The following is a 16578-nucleotide window of genomic DNA, read 5'->3' as shown; positions in this document are numbered from 1 at the left end:
TAAAAGGCATACCATACCATATTTTTACAGAAATATGTAGAATGGACTTTGACAAACAGCTCTTTAACCATCAGCCTGTGTTTCTGGCACCCCAGAGATAAATTAAAACTGATTTCTAACTACACTTAAGCAGACACGACCACGATACACTGGAATTTCAGGGGGCTCACAGCAATCAGCAGCAGCGCTCCGAAGAGTCACTGCATCCACATTTCTGTTACATCTGACTTCGTACAAGCTCCCTAATTACAGCTACTGATTACCACCCTGATCATACACTTCAGTTTGAATTGCCCAAAAGCTTTGCCCTCCATTAATATTTTGTAAATTGAATCACGGTTATTAACAGTTAAATGAATATGAACATATTATCAGACTGCATCAAACTAATCTAAACAAAAAATGTTTTGCCATCATTTCCTGTTTCAAATCTGAACATGCTCCCTTGGCTATCATTTTGTTCTATGCCTCTTTTTCAGCAAAATCAAACTTGAGAACATCTCATTCTGCATACTGGCATTTTAAGCTGCTTTCAGAAGCTTTTGACGCTTATTTTCTATGCTCTTCAAATCAACACACACACACATATATATGCACATCCACTCTTCCACAAACAGGTTCACGAACTGCAATCAACAATTCTGTAAATATAAGTTTCCTAGTCATTAATCATCCCTCTTTTTTTTAATCCTTATGGAGTGAATTACTAACTGAGAGGAGACGCCAATTCTAGTAAGTGAATGTTACCCAACAGGGATATAAAGCTGTCAACACCATAGTGCTCTTGCTTGCTCTAAACTCTCTCCCAGGCTTCATATGTTTTTTAAAGCGATAGAAGTCTTTTTTTCCAAGGAACTTTACTCTCCTTAAAATCTGAGCACTTGTGTTTTATTATCTACAGGTTTTAAAACAGACTGCTAAGATAACTGTTGAAATATTTTAGAAGCACTGGGTTAGTCAGGCAGACCAAAACTGGACTCTAATACATTGGACTGACGCTAACAACATTGTAAACAGTACCAAAACTTTTAAATCCCCTATTAAACACAACCTTTAAGACCTCGTTTATCTTTTTAGTGACCTTCACTAGATTATTATAGCTGCTGTAATGGCCTTCTGAATTAAGGACATTCACATTAGGAATAAAAAACCAGGAAAGTCATAACGCAAAATTTCTCATGAGAACAATTGATTTTCTGTCTGCATTACATAAGCTTATTTTAAAACACTTTTTCACTCATAAAACTAGTGAGAAAGCTAGAAACACCAATAGCATTATATTTCTCTATTTCTCAGGGAAGTCACTAGAAAAATAATTGCAGCAAACAGTATGATTATAAAACTAGTTACCAAAGGTCATCACACTCATCATAGCTGCAGATAATTGAGAGCTTATTGCTCTGTTCTCACGAATTAACTTCAGAAACTGAGATTATTACAACAAAAAGCCACTTGACAAATAGGAAGGAATTTCAGCATTTACATACCTAAGGCCCAAAATGAGATGAGAAAAAGAATTGCTAGCATTTGGCGTTGCTTTCAAAATCTTTAGACATACATTATGGAATTAAAAATAAAACAAAAAAACTGAAATGATCTCTAGTTTTTGGTAAAGCATTTCTATTTTTGTCCTAAATACAATTCACATTCAGTAAGTATTAGCACTTGTTAAAGCCCAAGAAATAAGAATACACAGAAACACTGGCAACTGAAGCCCTGGATGTCACTTCACTATGACTTTCAATAGTTTCCTTTTTGTCAGACTCTAGGCACAATAGTAGGAGAATCCCTATCAGTATTTACTTCAAACAATTTTTATACTAATTTGCCAGTAAATTTAAAGTAAGCCCATCCACAAATGTCTACAGATGCATTTCACAATTCCAGCGAAAAGACCACAGTAATCACTGCAAAGATCCAGACTTCCAAAAATACCTGAAACAGGTGCGATCTGCATTCAGGAAAAGATCACTTGATTATAACAGGTTCTTAAAGACCAAACTTGAAAAAGAGCAGAAGGAAAATATCTGGAAATTAGCTATGTTGATTTATTGTAAGAGTATTGCCAGGAGAAAAAAAAAATCAATTTTAAACAGCACCATTATCTTATTAAAAAAAATCTGCCTTAACTAATTTAGTATTGAGTATTATAGAACCTAGGTAAGTATTCAGAAAGGAGTAATTTTTTCTTGCTTTCAGTATCAATAAGGAGTAATGAATAACCTTTATTATGAACAGCCTAACCCCAAAGAGACTGAGACTGTTTAAAGAACAACAGCTAAGGAAAAAGAAAAAAATTACTCCTGTATTTCTTATTCCTCCACACTTCTACACTCCTGTCTACAACACCTTTATAAATGAGCTGAAGAGTAATGAATGAAAACTCGGGCTCTTAAGTTTGCTTTCAGAAATGAAAGTATTTTTCTTAAGTGGAAGAGATCTTCCACAGCTTAATAGGCCAGATTCAGGCTGAACCACCAATATAACTATAAAAGCTGCTCAATTTCTCTTGGATAATACAGCTGCAACTAGAAAGCAAACATATATTCCAAAAACATTTAAAAGAGTTCTCTTAAAGTATATTTCTATAAATGCCCCAAGGAAAAATATTTCAGCTCTAATTCCAACATTCCTTTAAAAATCAAGCAGCTTTAATGCCCAAGTCTCAAAAAAGGCATGAAAAACTACATACCCTACTTTTTATATGATTAACTAGTTCCCTTTTACCATTATTCAACAAATTATTTCTTCACCAATTCCTAAATGGAATAGTATTACAAGTCTTTCACTGCAAAGCTGATTCTTCTTTTTCCGTACATTGGGAGAACACAGAGAAGAGGATTAAAAACTAAATATATAAAAACATAAAAAACTAGTGAGCTCTCTTACCCTTCATTAGGTATATAAATGAATCCTACGCTTTTAAAATAAAATCTGCAGCTCCTTAGCAAACTTCAGCAATTAGGAAGCCTATTGAGCCAAAGAGGTCTAAAACAAGCATCTAATGGTAAAATCGCTAAATAAACCTCACGTAATAGAGAGTCATGTGACGACCATTTCAATGTATCTCTCGAAATGCCAGCTACACAAACTCCTTGTGTATAAACAACTACAATTATGTGTTACCGCTCTGCTCATTTTAAAACACAAATACAGAGGGTTTTTTAAGGAAAAGTTATCGGTGGCCTTTCCTGCAGTATTCTGCTTACAACATCTGGTTAATTTCAAGATTTTTAAATATACTTTTCCTAATACGAGACTGCATTGTCAAATACGACAGCATCAGAGTTACGAGGGAAAAAAGAAGGCATTTAAGAGAAGTGACTGGAAAGTTTATCTGCTTGGAACAAAAGGAGGGAAAAAAGCAACCACGCACTTAACATGCTCTTAACACAAAACTGACCAGTAACTTCACAGCAAAGTAGGAAAGATTAGGTACTCTAGAGAAACGCAGGAAAACTGCAAAACTAATGCTCAAGATATGTGCTGAAAGAGCTGAACCTTACACATGTCCTATCCTCTTTTACAACAACTGCTACAAAATGCTATTTATGAAAAGAAAAATAAAAACACAAAAGGCAACTATAAACGCTACCATTTTTCCCCACCCTGGTGACCCTGTTCTTGAAGCTGTGACGGTGAGCGTTAACGCACCTAACTGGTGTCACCTGCATCCGTGAAGGCAGCCCGACCGCCCGCACCCAAGCCGAAGGCGCTGCCGGGGCCCGCCGTCCGGCCGCTGCCGTGCCCTGAGGGAGGGCCGCCGGGCAGGGGGATGCCCGTGGGCTGCCCCAGGACAATCCGCACCAAAAAAGGGCCGAGCGCAGGACACGCTCTCACCCCGTTACCCTCCGGCAGGATCAGCCCTCGCCTTTTGAGAGCTGCCCGGCCAGAGGCCGACCCGGGCTGGCCTCTTTCGGCAGGCGGCCTTCTAACGCCGGAGGGCTGCGCGCCGCACGCCCGGTCCAAGTCTTCCCGTGGATCCCCATCACCGCAGCGGCGCCGAGCAGCCAAATGCTTGCCCGGGAAAGCGGGCAGCAGCCCTCCAGCTGCCACTCGGACCTGCCGGCCCCTCCGCTCACGGTGCCGACCCGCCCGCCACACGCTTCCCTCGGGCCCGCCGCCCTGCGCGCCCCGGGCGGCGGAGCCGCCGCGAGCGCGGCCGCACGGTTACCTCCCACGGGCTTGGTGACGGCGCCGTTGGGCCTCCCGCGGGTGCCCATGGGGCTGCCGTTCTGCTCCAGCCTGGCCACCTTCCCGGGGGGGGGCCCTTTGACATCGGGGCTGCCGCTGCCTCTGTCGGGGCTGTCCCGCAGGCAGGGGCTCTCGCTCCTCCGCTCCATGCTCGGGGACGCTGCTCCCGCTGGCAGGTCGCAGTAGAAGGAGCACGGACCTAAAGGCGAGAGAAACAAGGGGCGCTTCAGTGGCCGCTGGCCAGTACCGGGCCCCTCTCACCCGGCCGGGCCCCCGGTGCCCGTCTCCAGAGCGGTTCAGCCGCGTGAAGCCGGGCGAGTAGCGGTCGGGTGCGATGCCGCCCCGCTCCCGCCGCCGGAGCCGGAGCCGGCCCCGCTGGAAGCGAGCGGTTCGCCTCAGCCGCCCGGCGCCAACCTGCCGCGGGCGGGGGCAGGCAGCGCTGCGCCCCGGTTCCCATCGCGCTCGGCAGGCGAGCAGCCCGGCCGCCTGCCGCAGCCAGGTGCTGCGCCCCGGGTCCGGCCGCAGTCCCGGCCCACCCCCGGGGACCGCAGGGAAGAGGCTGCCAGTCCAGACGGCCCCGCTGGCACGACCCCCCCGCGCCGGCCAGCTGTGCAGCCACGGAGTAGCCGGCTGCTGGCGAGGAAGCCTCTAGCGAGCAGCTCCCGCGAACTGCCGCTGTACTTACTGCTTATAGCCTGTCTGTAAGTTGGCTGAGTTGGGCTCTGTCCATGGATCAGAAGTAGAGAATCCAGGGTGGAAAGTTTTCCTGTTTCCTTCTCCCACGCCGCGTTCTTCGCTTCTACTCCTTCCCCCCACCCCCAGCCCCCTCCTCGCCCTCCTCCAGGGGTGCTGAGGCGGCGGGGCCGGGGCGGTTTCCCGCGGGGCGGCAAGGGTAGAGCCCCGTCCCGGAGGGTCCCGGGTGGCGAGCGGAGCGAAGAGGTCGGGACGAGGGGGCGGGGAGGCGTGGGGCCGGCGGCTGCGGCGCAGAAAAGAAGGGAGAGGGAGCCGACTTCTCACACCTTCAGCGGAGAAAATCAATACCGGGGGAAACAGGGGGAGGAGAAGAGGAGGGAGCGCCGCTCTCCCGGGCTCCGCGGCGGCGGCGAGTGCCTGGCGGCGCGGAGAAGTGGCGGCGGCGGCCCCCCGTGTGTCACTTTCAATCGCTCCCTCCTCTGCCAACGAGAGCAGCGGCAGGAGGGACTCGCCACAGAGAGCAGAGAAACGGTTATTAGTTGCGTTGAGTCATCGAGGCAAAGTGAGTCCTTTTTGGGGTTGTCCTTGCTTTCGGGTTTGGTGTATGTGCACGCCTGTGTGTGTGTCTGCCTGTCTGTCTGCGCGGCGTTCCCGTCCCAGGGCTGTGCATCCCAAACATCGCCACCCCTCCTCGCCTTGACACCCCTCCCCCCCCCCGCCCCCCCGCAAAAATCAAGTCTCGCTGCTACCTCGGAATCGGGCACAGACGGGCACGCAGCAGCCCACCTCCTCCCGGCCCGGCCCGCCCCGCGGAGCCCCGGCTCCGCTACGCTCACGGGTGGGAGGCAGAAACCCACCTGGCAGGAAATTAAACACCAATAAATAAATAATACATCTCGCACGCGAAAGAGGAGCGCAGTGCCGCGCCAAGGAAGGGCGTAGGGCAGGCTGGGTGGGGAAGGGGAAGCGTGGCAGGACGACGCGGTGGTGACAGGAGAGACCCAGGGCAGAAAGGCGCAAGGGCAGGGGTAGTCGGGCTGGGGGAGGGCTGAGAAGGAAGGAGAGGAGGAGGAGCCGGGAGAAGGGGAAGGGCGGGGGAGCGGATGGTGGGGAAGTGGGAGTTGGGGACACCGGACCGACCGAGGAGGAGCAAAGCTGCCACCGGCATTCAGTCCGGACGCCCGGGTTGATCCGAAGCAGTCCGTGCGGCCTCGCCGCGTCCTGCCACCCGCCCCCTAGTCCCGTCCCCCTGGGAACCGACAGACGGCGGGGATCCTCCCGCAACCTCTCTCCGCCGGGGCGAGGTGACAGTAACTTTTCGCGGTCCGGTGGGGGCTGCCGCCCCGAGGGCCGGTCGCGCTTCTTCCAGGCCTCCAAGATCCAGCGACCGGCCCCAGGCAGGGCCCCGCCGTCGCCCTGTTCTCCGCGCCCGACTCCAGGCAGTTACCGGGATGGTCCTGAATAATTGATGGCGGGGGCCGGGAGAAGGTGACAAGCGGGCAGGGAAGCGCTGCTGCTGCCGCCACTAAATTATTTAATAGCGGAGCTCCGGGTAGGGCATGACAGCGCTACCTAAGTGCAGCCAGCGATGCGGGCAAAGCTCCGGTCAGGAAGTCGCAGCGGGGCGACATCGAGCCCCTCACCAGTCCCGGGGCAGCGAGCGGTCACCCGGCAGGCAGGCAGTCCCCTCTCTCTCTGATGCAAGGTGCACCGCGCCGCTCCCTGGGGCCGGTGGCGGCGTGGGCGCGTCTCCCGGCGGGGCCATGCCCCGCGGGCGCCCCGAGGACCCGCAGCGCCCCCTGCCCGGCCCGGGGGGCGCGGGGGAATGAGCCGGCGGCCCCGCGCCGCCGAGCCCTCGCCGCCCGCCCGGCGGCGGAACGAGACCCACGTTAAGGTGGACCGAGGGAATCCCTTCTGGCGGGGAGGGCGGGCGGCCGACGGGCACCGGGGAATGAGCCGGCGGCGGCGGACACCCAAAGTGCCCCGACACCCCCCCCTCCTCTGCTTCCCCCGCCGCCCGTCCACGGCTGGCTCCCTGCTCGGCGCCGCCCTCCCCGCCGTGCTCCCTTAAGAGCTCTCTCTTTTACGGTGGCGCCGGAGGGTCAAAAAAAAGGGGGGTTAGTGGGGAGCGGAGCCCCCCGTCCCGGGCACGGCGACGCTGGGGACCTGCGGGAGCATCACGGCCACCGGGCAGCCCTGGTGACAGATCTTCGTTCTTCCCATAAGCGCCCGGAGACAGTCGGGCGGGCAGCAGTGGTTGCCTCGAGCCCGCATGCAGCCGTCCCAGTGCTGCCTCGGGGTTTGGAGGAGGGTCAGGTCCCTACGGGAGATCGGCTGCCGCCGGTCCCGCTGCTCCCCTCCTTCCCGCCGAGTGGCAGTGACGGCCCACCCGAGCGCTCGCGTGTCCCGGTGAGCTCCGGGCCGCCCCTGAAACTAGTATCGGGAGAAGCAGAGGATCCCCGGGCAGGGTAAGAGAAATCATCCCTTCGTTCCGCACCCGACCTCCGGGCCGGCCCCGAAAAGCAGTGCCAAGTGCGGCTGTCCCCGCCTCGGCAGGGGCAGGGGGACCCGCCGCCGAAGTCTGGACGCGGTGCCAGCCTTGCTCCGGGACAGCAAGCCGTGGACGCGGGTGGGAGCCGCGTGCCATCGCCGGCTGAAGTCGGGGGGAGCCAGAGAAGATTCGGGGAGCAGCGGAAGGCCGAGGGCGGGGGGCCCGGATACCGCCAGGGCCGGGGCTCTGGGAGCGGACGGAGAAACGAGCGGCGGTACCGGGAACGCGCAGGCTGCGGAGGAGAGAGCGCGGCGGCTGCCGTCAGGCAGGTCTCCTGCTTTCCCTCTCAGAAACGAGCCTCAAAGTTTTGAGAACTCTCTGTTATCTTTTTAAATAACCCATCTAACTTTTCTCCCTCCCCCCCATTTGATAAAGCTCAGCAGTATGGAAGTTAACGTTTTCCACCAGCTATTGAATAATTGAGTAATGTTTTGTTCTTACCTTTGATGTTGAACTACGAATGCCCAAGGATCAATGGCCAGAAAGTTAGAAGAATTGGTGATTTAGGACTTCAGTACTTCTGGAAAAAAAAAATGCCAATGGTTTAGCCAGGATCTTCCCTGTCTGATTCGTTACTATTATTATATCTGATGATGTGGATGGATGGAGAGACTCAATCCAAGCCCATTAATGAGGTATTTTATAAACACCACCGTCTGAAGATCTTCATTTACATTTTGTCAGTGATCCTTTCCTTAACAGCGGAGACGTGTGGCGACAGCGCGATTACAGGACTTTAGTAAAGCTCCTATAAGAGTACAACTGGCTTGTTAATCGATTAATATTTTATTAAGTGTAAATATTTTATAAAGTTTTTAGGAAAACTATCGATTCTAAATTATTAAACTAGTCAGAAGGGCATTTGAATAATGCATACAATTAAATACATTTAAATATATATGTAGCGATTGCTTCATTTGCAATGAATCCCCTGCACCTTTCTCTTGCTTTCGTTTTTTTCTCCACCGGCAGCTGGTTTCTCATTTCCGCGTTCACTGGAATATCAGGATTACCGAATATGTTTAGTGTGTATGTATAAACTGAATGTTTACGTAAAATACTCTGAGAAAATAACTTTGAAATCGGGAGCCGTAATAATTTGAAAATTTTGACGCGAAAGCAAAGGGGCTTGTTAGTGAAACCGGGGAAAACGTAACCGAGTACGTATAAATATTGTTTGGTAACTTCTCTTTTGTAAACATCACTTAATTTATACGGATTTAATGAAGTGTGATGCTTATTTTTCTTTTACATATTTTTTCCCAATAAAAGACTTTTCTCTCTGTTTCGAATTACAAACGCTTTTCCCCCCATTGTATGATTTTCACATGTCCTTATTTCCACTGGAAAGAAAATGTTATTATTTCCCATTGCTTTCCTCACCCATCTTCAATGTCGCGATTTAAAAAAAACAACAATTTAAAAAATATTAATAATATTAATAACCTATTTTTCTTTTTCTAACACCAACTTCTGTACGAGAATTTTCTGCTCGCTCTCTCTGATGGGAGCAGGAGTGGATGCGCTCCGAGTGCCCAACGCTCCTTGTTACTGAAGTTTGCGGACCCCTTCAGTCGTTGATTACCACAAAATTTTGAACAAAAACACCTCCTTGGAAAGGTTTGGTTTTCATTAACTACCGCTTTTAAAGCCAAAACGCATGGAAGCCATCGCAGCTCTGTGCCCACACAGGCTTCAGAGGCGGGCGGCTGCAGCCGGGGCTGCCGCGACCTCCCGGCCCTCCGCTGCCCGCGATGCCTCCCCCCGGGCCGGGGCGGCTCTCGCCCCACGCAGCCGGGCCGAGAGCCGGCGCCCGTGGCTCTCCCCGTGGCAGGACCCGCCGGGCGCTCTCCTCGCCTGCTGCTTTCCCCCCCTTCCACCCGGTATTTCCCAGGGGCCGCGGCGCCCGCGGGACGACAGCTTCACCGCGAGGCTCGGCCGGGGCTGAGCGCTGTGGCCCGGGCCGAGGGGAGGTCCCCCGCGCCGCACGCTGGGGTCCCGGGGGACACCGGCCCACCGCCCGCGGGCACTGCCTCGAAGCGCAGAGGTCCCGGGCTGCCACGAGGGCACACCGGCCGGAGGTCTGGGAGCGGAATGGCCCCCAGCACCGGCGAGGCAGCTCTGGGTCCCTTCGGGCTGGCGGCTGTAGTCCGCACTGCCAGGACGCCGGGTCAGGAGGAAAGGGGAGAGCGGATCCCATAGGCGAGGGCTCCGGTCTCTCCGCTTGGCCCGGGCTCCCTCACGTCGAGACCCGAGCCCGCATCCGCTCCTGCGGGCCGCGGCCGGGACCACCCGCCCGAGCCGTCCCGCTGCCTTCGCCTTTGCACAGCGCCATCGCGCGGGCACTGGCGCCGGCGCAGCCCGAGGCGGACGCTGCTCTCTGCCGCCCGCGGCCCCGGCGGTGCGGAATCGGCGCAGCACCTGCCGCGGCGCCGAACGGGCCCCTCCCGCCGTCCTCCGCTGCGCCCTCGGTCCTTGCAGCGCCGCTCCGCCCTGCCACCTTGCCCGCCGCGCCACATGCCGTCGAGGCTCCGACACCCTCTCCTGTCCCGCGGCCCGGCCCGGACAGAGCAGTGGCCCAGGCAAACCGGCGATGGGCAGCAAGTAAGGACTGACCTCCTGCCTAGCAGCGCCTTCTTCGCGCTCCTTTCGCGGTCCGAGAAAGGCCCTGGGCAGCCGAGGAGCCAGGCCGCCGCTGCGGGGTGGCTCTGCCATCGAGCGCTCGCTGTCGGGGACGAGCCATCTAACCCTGCCGCCGCAGGAGGGGTTCTCGTCCCTCCGCACTACCGCGATCCCTCTTTCGGCGGCAGGTTCACGAGGGGAAGCCGAAATGAAACGAAAATGTCCTTGAGCCCAATGGCGGGAGAAGCCCGACTCTGCCCGCATCACTTCGAGGGGAAAGCTCTGGCTCCAGCCGACAGTGCCGGCGGGAGCACGACGCCAGCCATCGTCCTTTCCCAGCCACAATCCGCTGCTTTCCCCCAGCAACCTAAGCCTAAAACGGCGGCTGGCCAGAGGGGGAGCGCGGCGGCTGCTGGGGTGGCCGCCGGGCCGCCTGGCAAGTCCCCCGGCTCCGCGGCATAACGCCTCGGCCCCCGAGAGCCGGCTCTGCACCCCCTGAGCACCGCCGGCTGCCTCCAGCCCCTTCGGGATCCACGCGGCTCGTTCGTGCTGTGCCAATGGAATAACTAAAATAATTAAAAAAAAAAAAAAAAAACAGACCCAAAGCGTCTTCACGGCGTCCGAGCTCCGACCAAAGGGTTTCGGGACAGCAGTACCTCTGCAGACCTACCCGCGCTTCCATCCTTCCCCCCAGTGGTTTTATTAATGAGCCTTTTGCTGTTAACGCTGGTTTATGTGGAGAAGGAGCTGCGGACAACAGAGAAGCAATCTCTGCAGCCAGACGTACCCAGGGAAGGGAACGACTCGGCCGGAGCCGAATAGCACGTAACACGCTATTACACCGTATTTCGGTGTCCAGGAGGCAGCGCAGCCCCGGCCGAGGCGGGCGCAGGGAGCGGGGTTCACCGGCAGGCCGGGCCGGCTGGACGCCTGGTGCGGGGTTGAGCTGGCCTCTGCCGGAGTCCTGCTAGGCTCTCTCCTGCCCTCCAGCTCCCCACTACGATCTGCAGTTTCCCCGTGTTCCTCACACATTTGCAAGTCTGCAAATCTTGGCTTTGCCCCGGCCCTTGGCTTCGTTTTCCCACGATCAACGCTGTAATGCTAACCGCAAGGGATTTCCTCCGTGAGATATCAAGCTCATCGACCCACCTCACCTTAACAGACTTCGAGATTCTCCAGTATTGCATGGCTTCTTTGAAATAGTTCTGGTTAGATTTGTAAACTGTCAGGAGCAGAGAGCACAGACGAAGGCGTTTGTGCCCTGTGGCTCTTTTCCTTCAAATTAGCAGCTTATAGCTGGAAATGAAGGAAGAGTTTTGCCACCTTCGTTGCAATTAAGGAAAGTTCCCTAGATCCGAGAGAGAAGTAACCAACAAGCCCCTCCACCCGAGCACCAACTGCGGCTGCTCCTTCGCCGCAGCCTAAGGCCACTCCAGTGCTGTTTGCCCCGGGCCGAGAGGTGTCCCCCGCTTCACCCCGAGGTGGCCGCTCCGAGCGGCGCTAGGACGGGAAACGAGCGTTCCGCCTGCGCGCACTGCCCGAGCTGCGGCGTGAACGAATGCGGCAAGGGGCTGCAGCACAGAGCCGCCACCCTCGGTGCGGGAGCCAGCCCAGCGCCCGCCTTTACACCCCCCGTGTGCCTACGGGACGCAGGGCTCCGGGAAAGCCCCCTCTTCCCTTCCAACCGCGCTCTCGCCCGGGGTCAGAACGAGTGACGGCGGAGCTCCGCAGGACATGCCGAGCGTGCAGGGCTGAGGACTCGTACCCCGAGGCACGAATCGTTTTAATTACAACGATTAGCAAGTAAATTAGCAAGATAGCATCCTTGCTGCCCAGCCAGGCTCCGACCTAGAAGCTAAACATCCCCCGCTCAGGTTGGACACCATCGCCTCACAAAGGCTCAAGTGCTCTCCGAGTTCCTACGGGCGGCGGAGACCTGATACGAGTAAAGACCTTAACAGAACCAGGAGGACCAGCCGATTACGAGCCCGCTCCCCGTGAGCTTCCCAACGGGCTGTGTTAGCTCAGTCCTAGCCCCGCCGCGCTCAGGACGCGGTGCTCATTAGCGACTGTCCTTTGGACAGAGCAGGGTGCTGTTTTCCTCTTAAATCCAAACTTTGCCTCTCAACAGATACTCTTATCTGCGTACGCCCGTTTTAATTAAAACTTCAGTAAATGTGTAGGGAGAACCCTCTGCTCTGCGGCACAAGGCAGCAGTTCCCGCCGGCTCCTGCCACGCGAAATGGTGCTCAGGGAGCAGACTCGTGGCGGGACCGCACGGGGCCCCGGTGCCGGCCCCCAACTCCCACCCTCGCTCCCCACCGTTAGACTGAAGCCAAAGGCAGGGCAGCCTGTGACAAAACAGCCCGGCCGGCAGCTGGGTGCCCGGCTGAAGGCTTAGGGTTTTTTGTGCAAGTAACTAAAGGCTGCGGATCTGCTTAGGAAAAAAAAAAAAAAAGGGCAGACAGTGAAGGGGATTTCGAGTGAAGATAAACAACAGAGGTTTATTGAACTATAAAGGCTGAAAACGCCTTTGAACAAATCGAGGAAACGCATCCTAATACACACGAGCCGCAAATATCCCGTAGCCTGGCTCCTGAAAGAAGATAGCTCAGATCCTCCCGGCTGTGCCACCAAACTGACTTGTCCCCGGCGGAATCACCGCATATGGAAAGCTGACAGGGTGTCAGTCTTTTTAGGCTTTCGCAAGGTAGCCTGTACTGCTACGTACGGGGCACAGCAAGGCGCTCTCTGCAGAGGGGTCACACATGGGGCCCAGGGACAGGAAAGGGCCAAATCCTGCTTTTCCTCCTGAAAACAATCCTGTCGTCTTTTCCTGCGACCTCAAAACTTTGCCAGGCAATATGCGCCAACACTTAAAAAGATTTTCGGGGCTTGAGTTCGTACTTGGCCAGTGAAAGGGCCCTTCGGGGTTCGAGGCTGTCTGCCCGCTCCCAGCACCTTACAGGGTGGCCAAAAAGTGGCCCGCCGCCCTAGGCAGCCCCTGGTAGCCTTGCCGAGGCGGCGTCCTTCAACCTGGACGTGGCTTCTCGATGTGGCGGAACGAGGCAGAAGCCTAAGAAGCAGATACCGAGGCAGCTGGGAACTGAGGACACTACCCTGAGCCTGCCCGCCTTTCGCCCGCTGGGCTCCGCGGAGCTGATGCCCCTCTGCTTCCACAGTCTCTGACGAGGCTGTCTCCATGCCACCCCTGCCCCTTTGCTGAGAAGCATGCAGGGCGCGGAAGGGGCCGGAAGCAAGTGCTCGGCCACCGGCGGGGGCTGCCACCTCCCAGCCCCGCAGGACAGCCTCGGCCGCCGCCGGCGGGGCCGCCGTGTCCTCTGTGGCTGCGCGGCCACCGTGCCCAGGCAAGGCACCGCTGTCAAGCAGCGAGAGCAATTCCACTTAAAGTCTCTTCTTCCTCCAGCCCTTGCGTCTCCCCCGGCCGCCCTGCCCCCTCTCCCCCCCTCCCCCCTCCGCCGGAGGGGCCGCCGGCCTGCGCGCAGCCAGCGCGCTCCCGTGACAAATTTCAGGTTTGTAAAAGGACGGGTGAGAGTTATCCATCGTTTGAAATCCCATTATAAAACCAGAGCAGACGCAGTGCTCGTGTGCTCCCCGTCGCGGAATCGCTCCAACTAAATCAGCATCTAACAAGAGAGTTTGTCCCCAGCGGGGACAGCAGCTCTCACTTACTCTGTTCCGTGAACCGCTGCACTTCTGCCCCAGGAAGAGCCCTTCAGCCGCACCGTCTCTGCGGGAAGACACTGTTATTTCCTCCTTGCCAGCGTTTCGCTGGGATCCAGAAGCCCCCCAGTTCCCCGGCCGAACGGGCCCTCGCCGCTGCCCCTCGCAGGGGTCCCAAGCCCCCGCAACCTCCCACCCCCCGAAAGACGAAACGCTCCAAGATCTCTGCGCTTTGTCAACGCAACGAAGTATTTGACAGTCACAATTACCTGTAAATATTCTGATCGTTTTGTATACGGGACACTTTTTGCCTTAAGCCTGGCAAGCCTCACACAAGCGGAACTGCAACACTACCGCAACTTCACCGCGGCAGACGGCAAATTCCGCGCTCCGCTCTCGGCACTGAGTGCGATCTTTCTCGGTACCGCAGAACCCAGGAGCGAGCGAGAGAGCTACCGCTTCCCTCACTCCACACCCTGAAGCGCAACAGCTAAACACTCAATTTAAAACGCTAACATTTAGGCGAGAATTCAAATCAGTCACAGGGGAGGGAAAAAAAAAAAAAAAAGAAAAGAAAAGATGCCTGTTATCAAAACACGCTTTCGGACAGAATAAACGGGTTCACTCCCTGGCAGATAAGGTGCCAGATTTTCTAACATATTGGCATCCGCAGTTTAAGAAAAAATAATCATGAGGTCTGAGATGGTCACTACTAGCTAAACTGCGAGATTTCATAATCGGTCTTCCCATTTTCCACTACAACCTCTCCCTTCCCTACCCATCACATCACAATAATTAGCAGCGCGGAATTACCTGTCTGCTTCTTTGTGTCTCCTTCAAGTAAAGAAGGTAAAAGTCACTTTACCTATTAGCTTGTATAAGTAATAAAGAGGTGGTAACTTGGAGCTACCGTATTTTGAAGACTGTGTCACATGCTTTAGCATAAATAAGGGTGTTATAGCCCTAGCGATTACTGGATCAATTCATTTGTACGACAACCCATGGCGCCTTTAGTTCTTAGCAGGTATTTGTTCAGTCCCTGGGACTAGTTCTGCACATCCTCGCTATGTCCTCGCTAGGACGGACATAAACAACGGCAGCCTCCCGATTTCTGAGGCGTCTTTGCATGCGTTTACCGGGGAATGCCTGTTTGTTAGCGTCTTGACTTTGTATCAACCTATTTTGAACGAGATACGGCGGGATTTCTGGGGCTGCAGCATCTCCCTCCGCAGCTAGGACAAGGAGGAGTTGCAGAGGCTCCCGTGGGTGCTCCCACTCAAGAGGGGGTCACGGCGTGCGGCTTTTTAGTCTCCCCTCACACAAAAGGGACGAATTTGTCCAACTTTCGCAAAGTTTCTCAGCCCTGTGCTTTTCCTAAGTCTCTTTCAAGAGAGCCCTGGCTCCCTGACGGTCAGCCCCGAGGAATTTCACAGAACTGACTCGATCTGATGGAGGGACCGCAAGTGGGCGCCCAGACGCGAGCGAAGCGCACGCCTCGGAGGGGTGAGCTGACGGCACCCCGCGCCCCGGCGGCTCCGGCCCTGCTTGATCCACTCCCAGAGCTCCAGGCACCCCCGCGGGCCAGTCTCAAGCCGAGCCGAGTCCTCGACTGCCGGGGTGAGACGGGCAGCGATCCCTTCCTAGGCAGTCACTGCTGCTCCTACTGGCGAGAGCCCACAGCTCTGCCGGCTTGCCTCAATATAAAGGAGGGGACACTAGGCTTCGTCAGGCAGCGAACTGACGGGGAAACCTCCATGCAGGTGGAGCCGGAATTCGACTCCTACGATACGGGGAGAAGATGGACACCTCGGGAGGGAAGTGTTAGTAGCATCCGGATTTTGATACTTTTGGGCTCGGCGCCTCTCGGCGGCACCGGCGCGACACGAGTGCCCGCGGGCAGCGGAGCAGGGCAGGGCGGCAGGTGCCGCGAAACGTGGCGCGGCCAGAGGCCAGCACGGCAATACACAGGGCTGGAGGCGACTCCTGTGCTTTCAGTGACGGCGGTGACCCTCCGCCCCGCTTGCACTTGGCGTCACCTCTCAGGCAGGAGGAGAGGGTCAGCAGTGGCCCAAGGGTGTGGGCCGCGGCGCGGACACGGCCCGCTGAGCGCCGCTTATTTCCCTCCGTCATTGCCCTTGGACGGGCCGAGCCTGCCGCGCCCTTCCCCGCGCACGCCGCCCACAGCGCAGGGCCACGGGAGAAGGTCCATCCGCAGCCCCTGCAGACCGGGGGTAACCTCTGCCTCTGCCTCTGCCTCTGCCTCTGCCTCTGCCTCTGCCTCTGCCTCTGCCTCTGCCTCCTCCGGCGCTCAGCCCCGCTACGGCCGTGAGGAGCCGAGAGCAGGCCAGCCGGGACAAGGGGTTCTCGTCCTCACTGACGAGGACGGGAACTAAATAAATCACTTTCTCAAATTTCACCTTGATTATATGGTCCTGCTTTTATAGGCCTGCCCGGCAGCTTGTGCACACACATTTACACCACTTTAGAAAGCTTCGACAGTAAAATCCCAACGAACTCGCAGCGCCTGTCCACTCCCACAAAGCAAACAGAGGAGTGCAGCAGGCTGCACCCTTGGTGCCTCAAGTTTTAACTATCATATTTTCCAGATTTTATACTGCATTAATGTACAACTCTGAACTGCATATAAAGTGTCAGCAAGTTCTCTTCACAGTTTAGTCAGACAAAACAATCCTTTTCCAGCCTGAGAACCAAGGACACCATTGCAGCTTCAGGCTCAAAAAGTATAAACAACAGCGAACTAGGAGAGAAACGGGGAGGATGGGACTTCATACCTGAAGCTGTAATTGAACGATTAACATGTAAATGAACCAAAA

General features: G+C 55.2%; 1 protein-coding gene across 1 annotated transcript in view; it reads right to left on the bottom strand.

Annotated features, from left to right (window-relative positions):
• Window positions 1–5009, bottom strand: part of SATB2 (SATB homeobox 2) — a 127714-nt gene extending 122705 nt beyond the window's left edge. Inside the window, exons 1-2 of the mRNA XM_030241871.2 lie at window positions 4880–5009; window positions 4175–4393 (exon numbers count right to left, since the gene is read on the bottom strand). Coding sequence (XP_030097731.1) covers window positions 4175–4343 — 169 coding nt within the window. The 5' untranslated portion in view covers window positions 4344–4393; window positions 4880–5009. The remainder of the gene's footprint in view (window positions 1–4174; window positions 4394–4879) is intronic.
• Window positions 5010–16578: the final 11569 nt, after the last annotated feature.

Source organism: Serinus canaria, chromosome 7, assembly GCF_022539315.1.
Source record: "Serinus canaria isolate serCan28SL12 chromosome 7, serCan2020, whole genome shotgun sequence".
Classification (NCBI taxonomy): Eukaryota; Metazoa; Chordata; class Aves; order Passeriformes; family Fringillidae; genus Serinus; species Serinus canaria.
The sequence above is the reverse complement of the archived record's forward strand: the minus strand, read 5'-3'. Positions and strand labels throughout refer to the sequence as shown.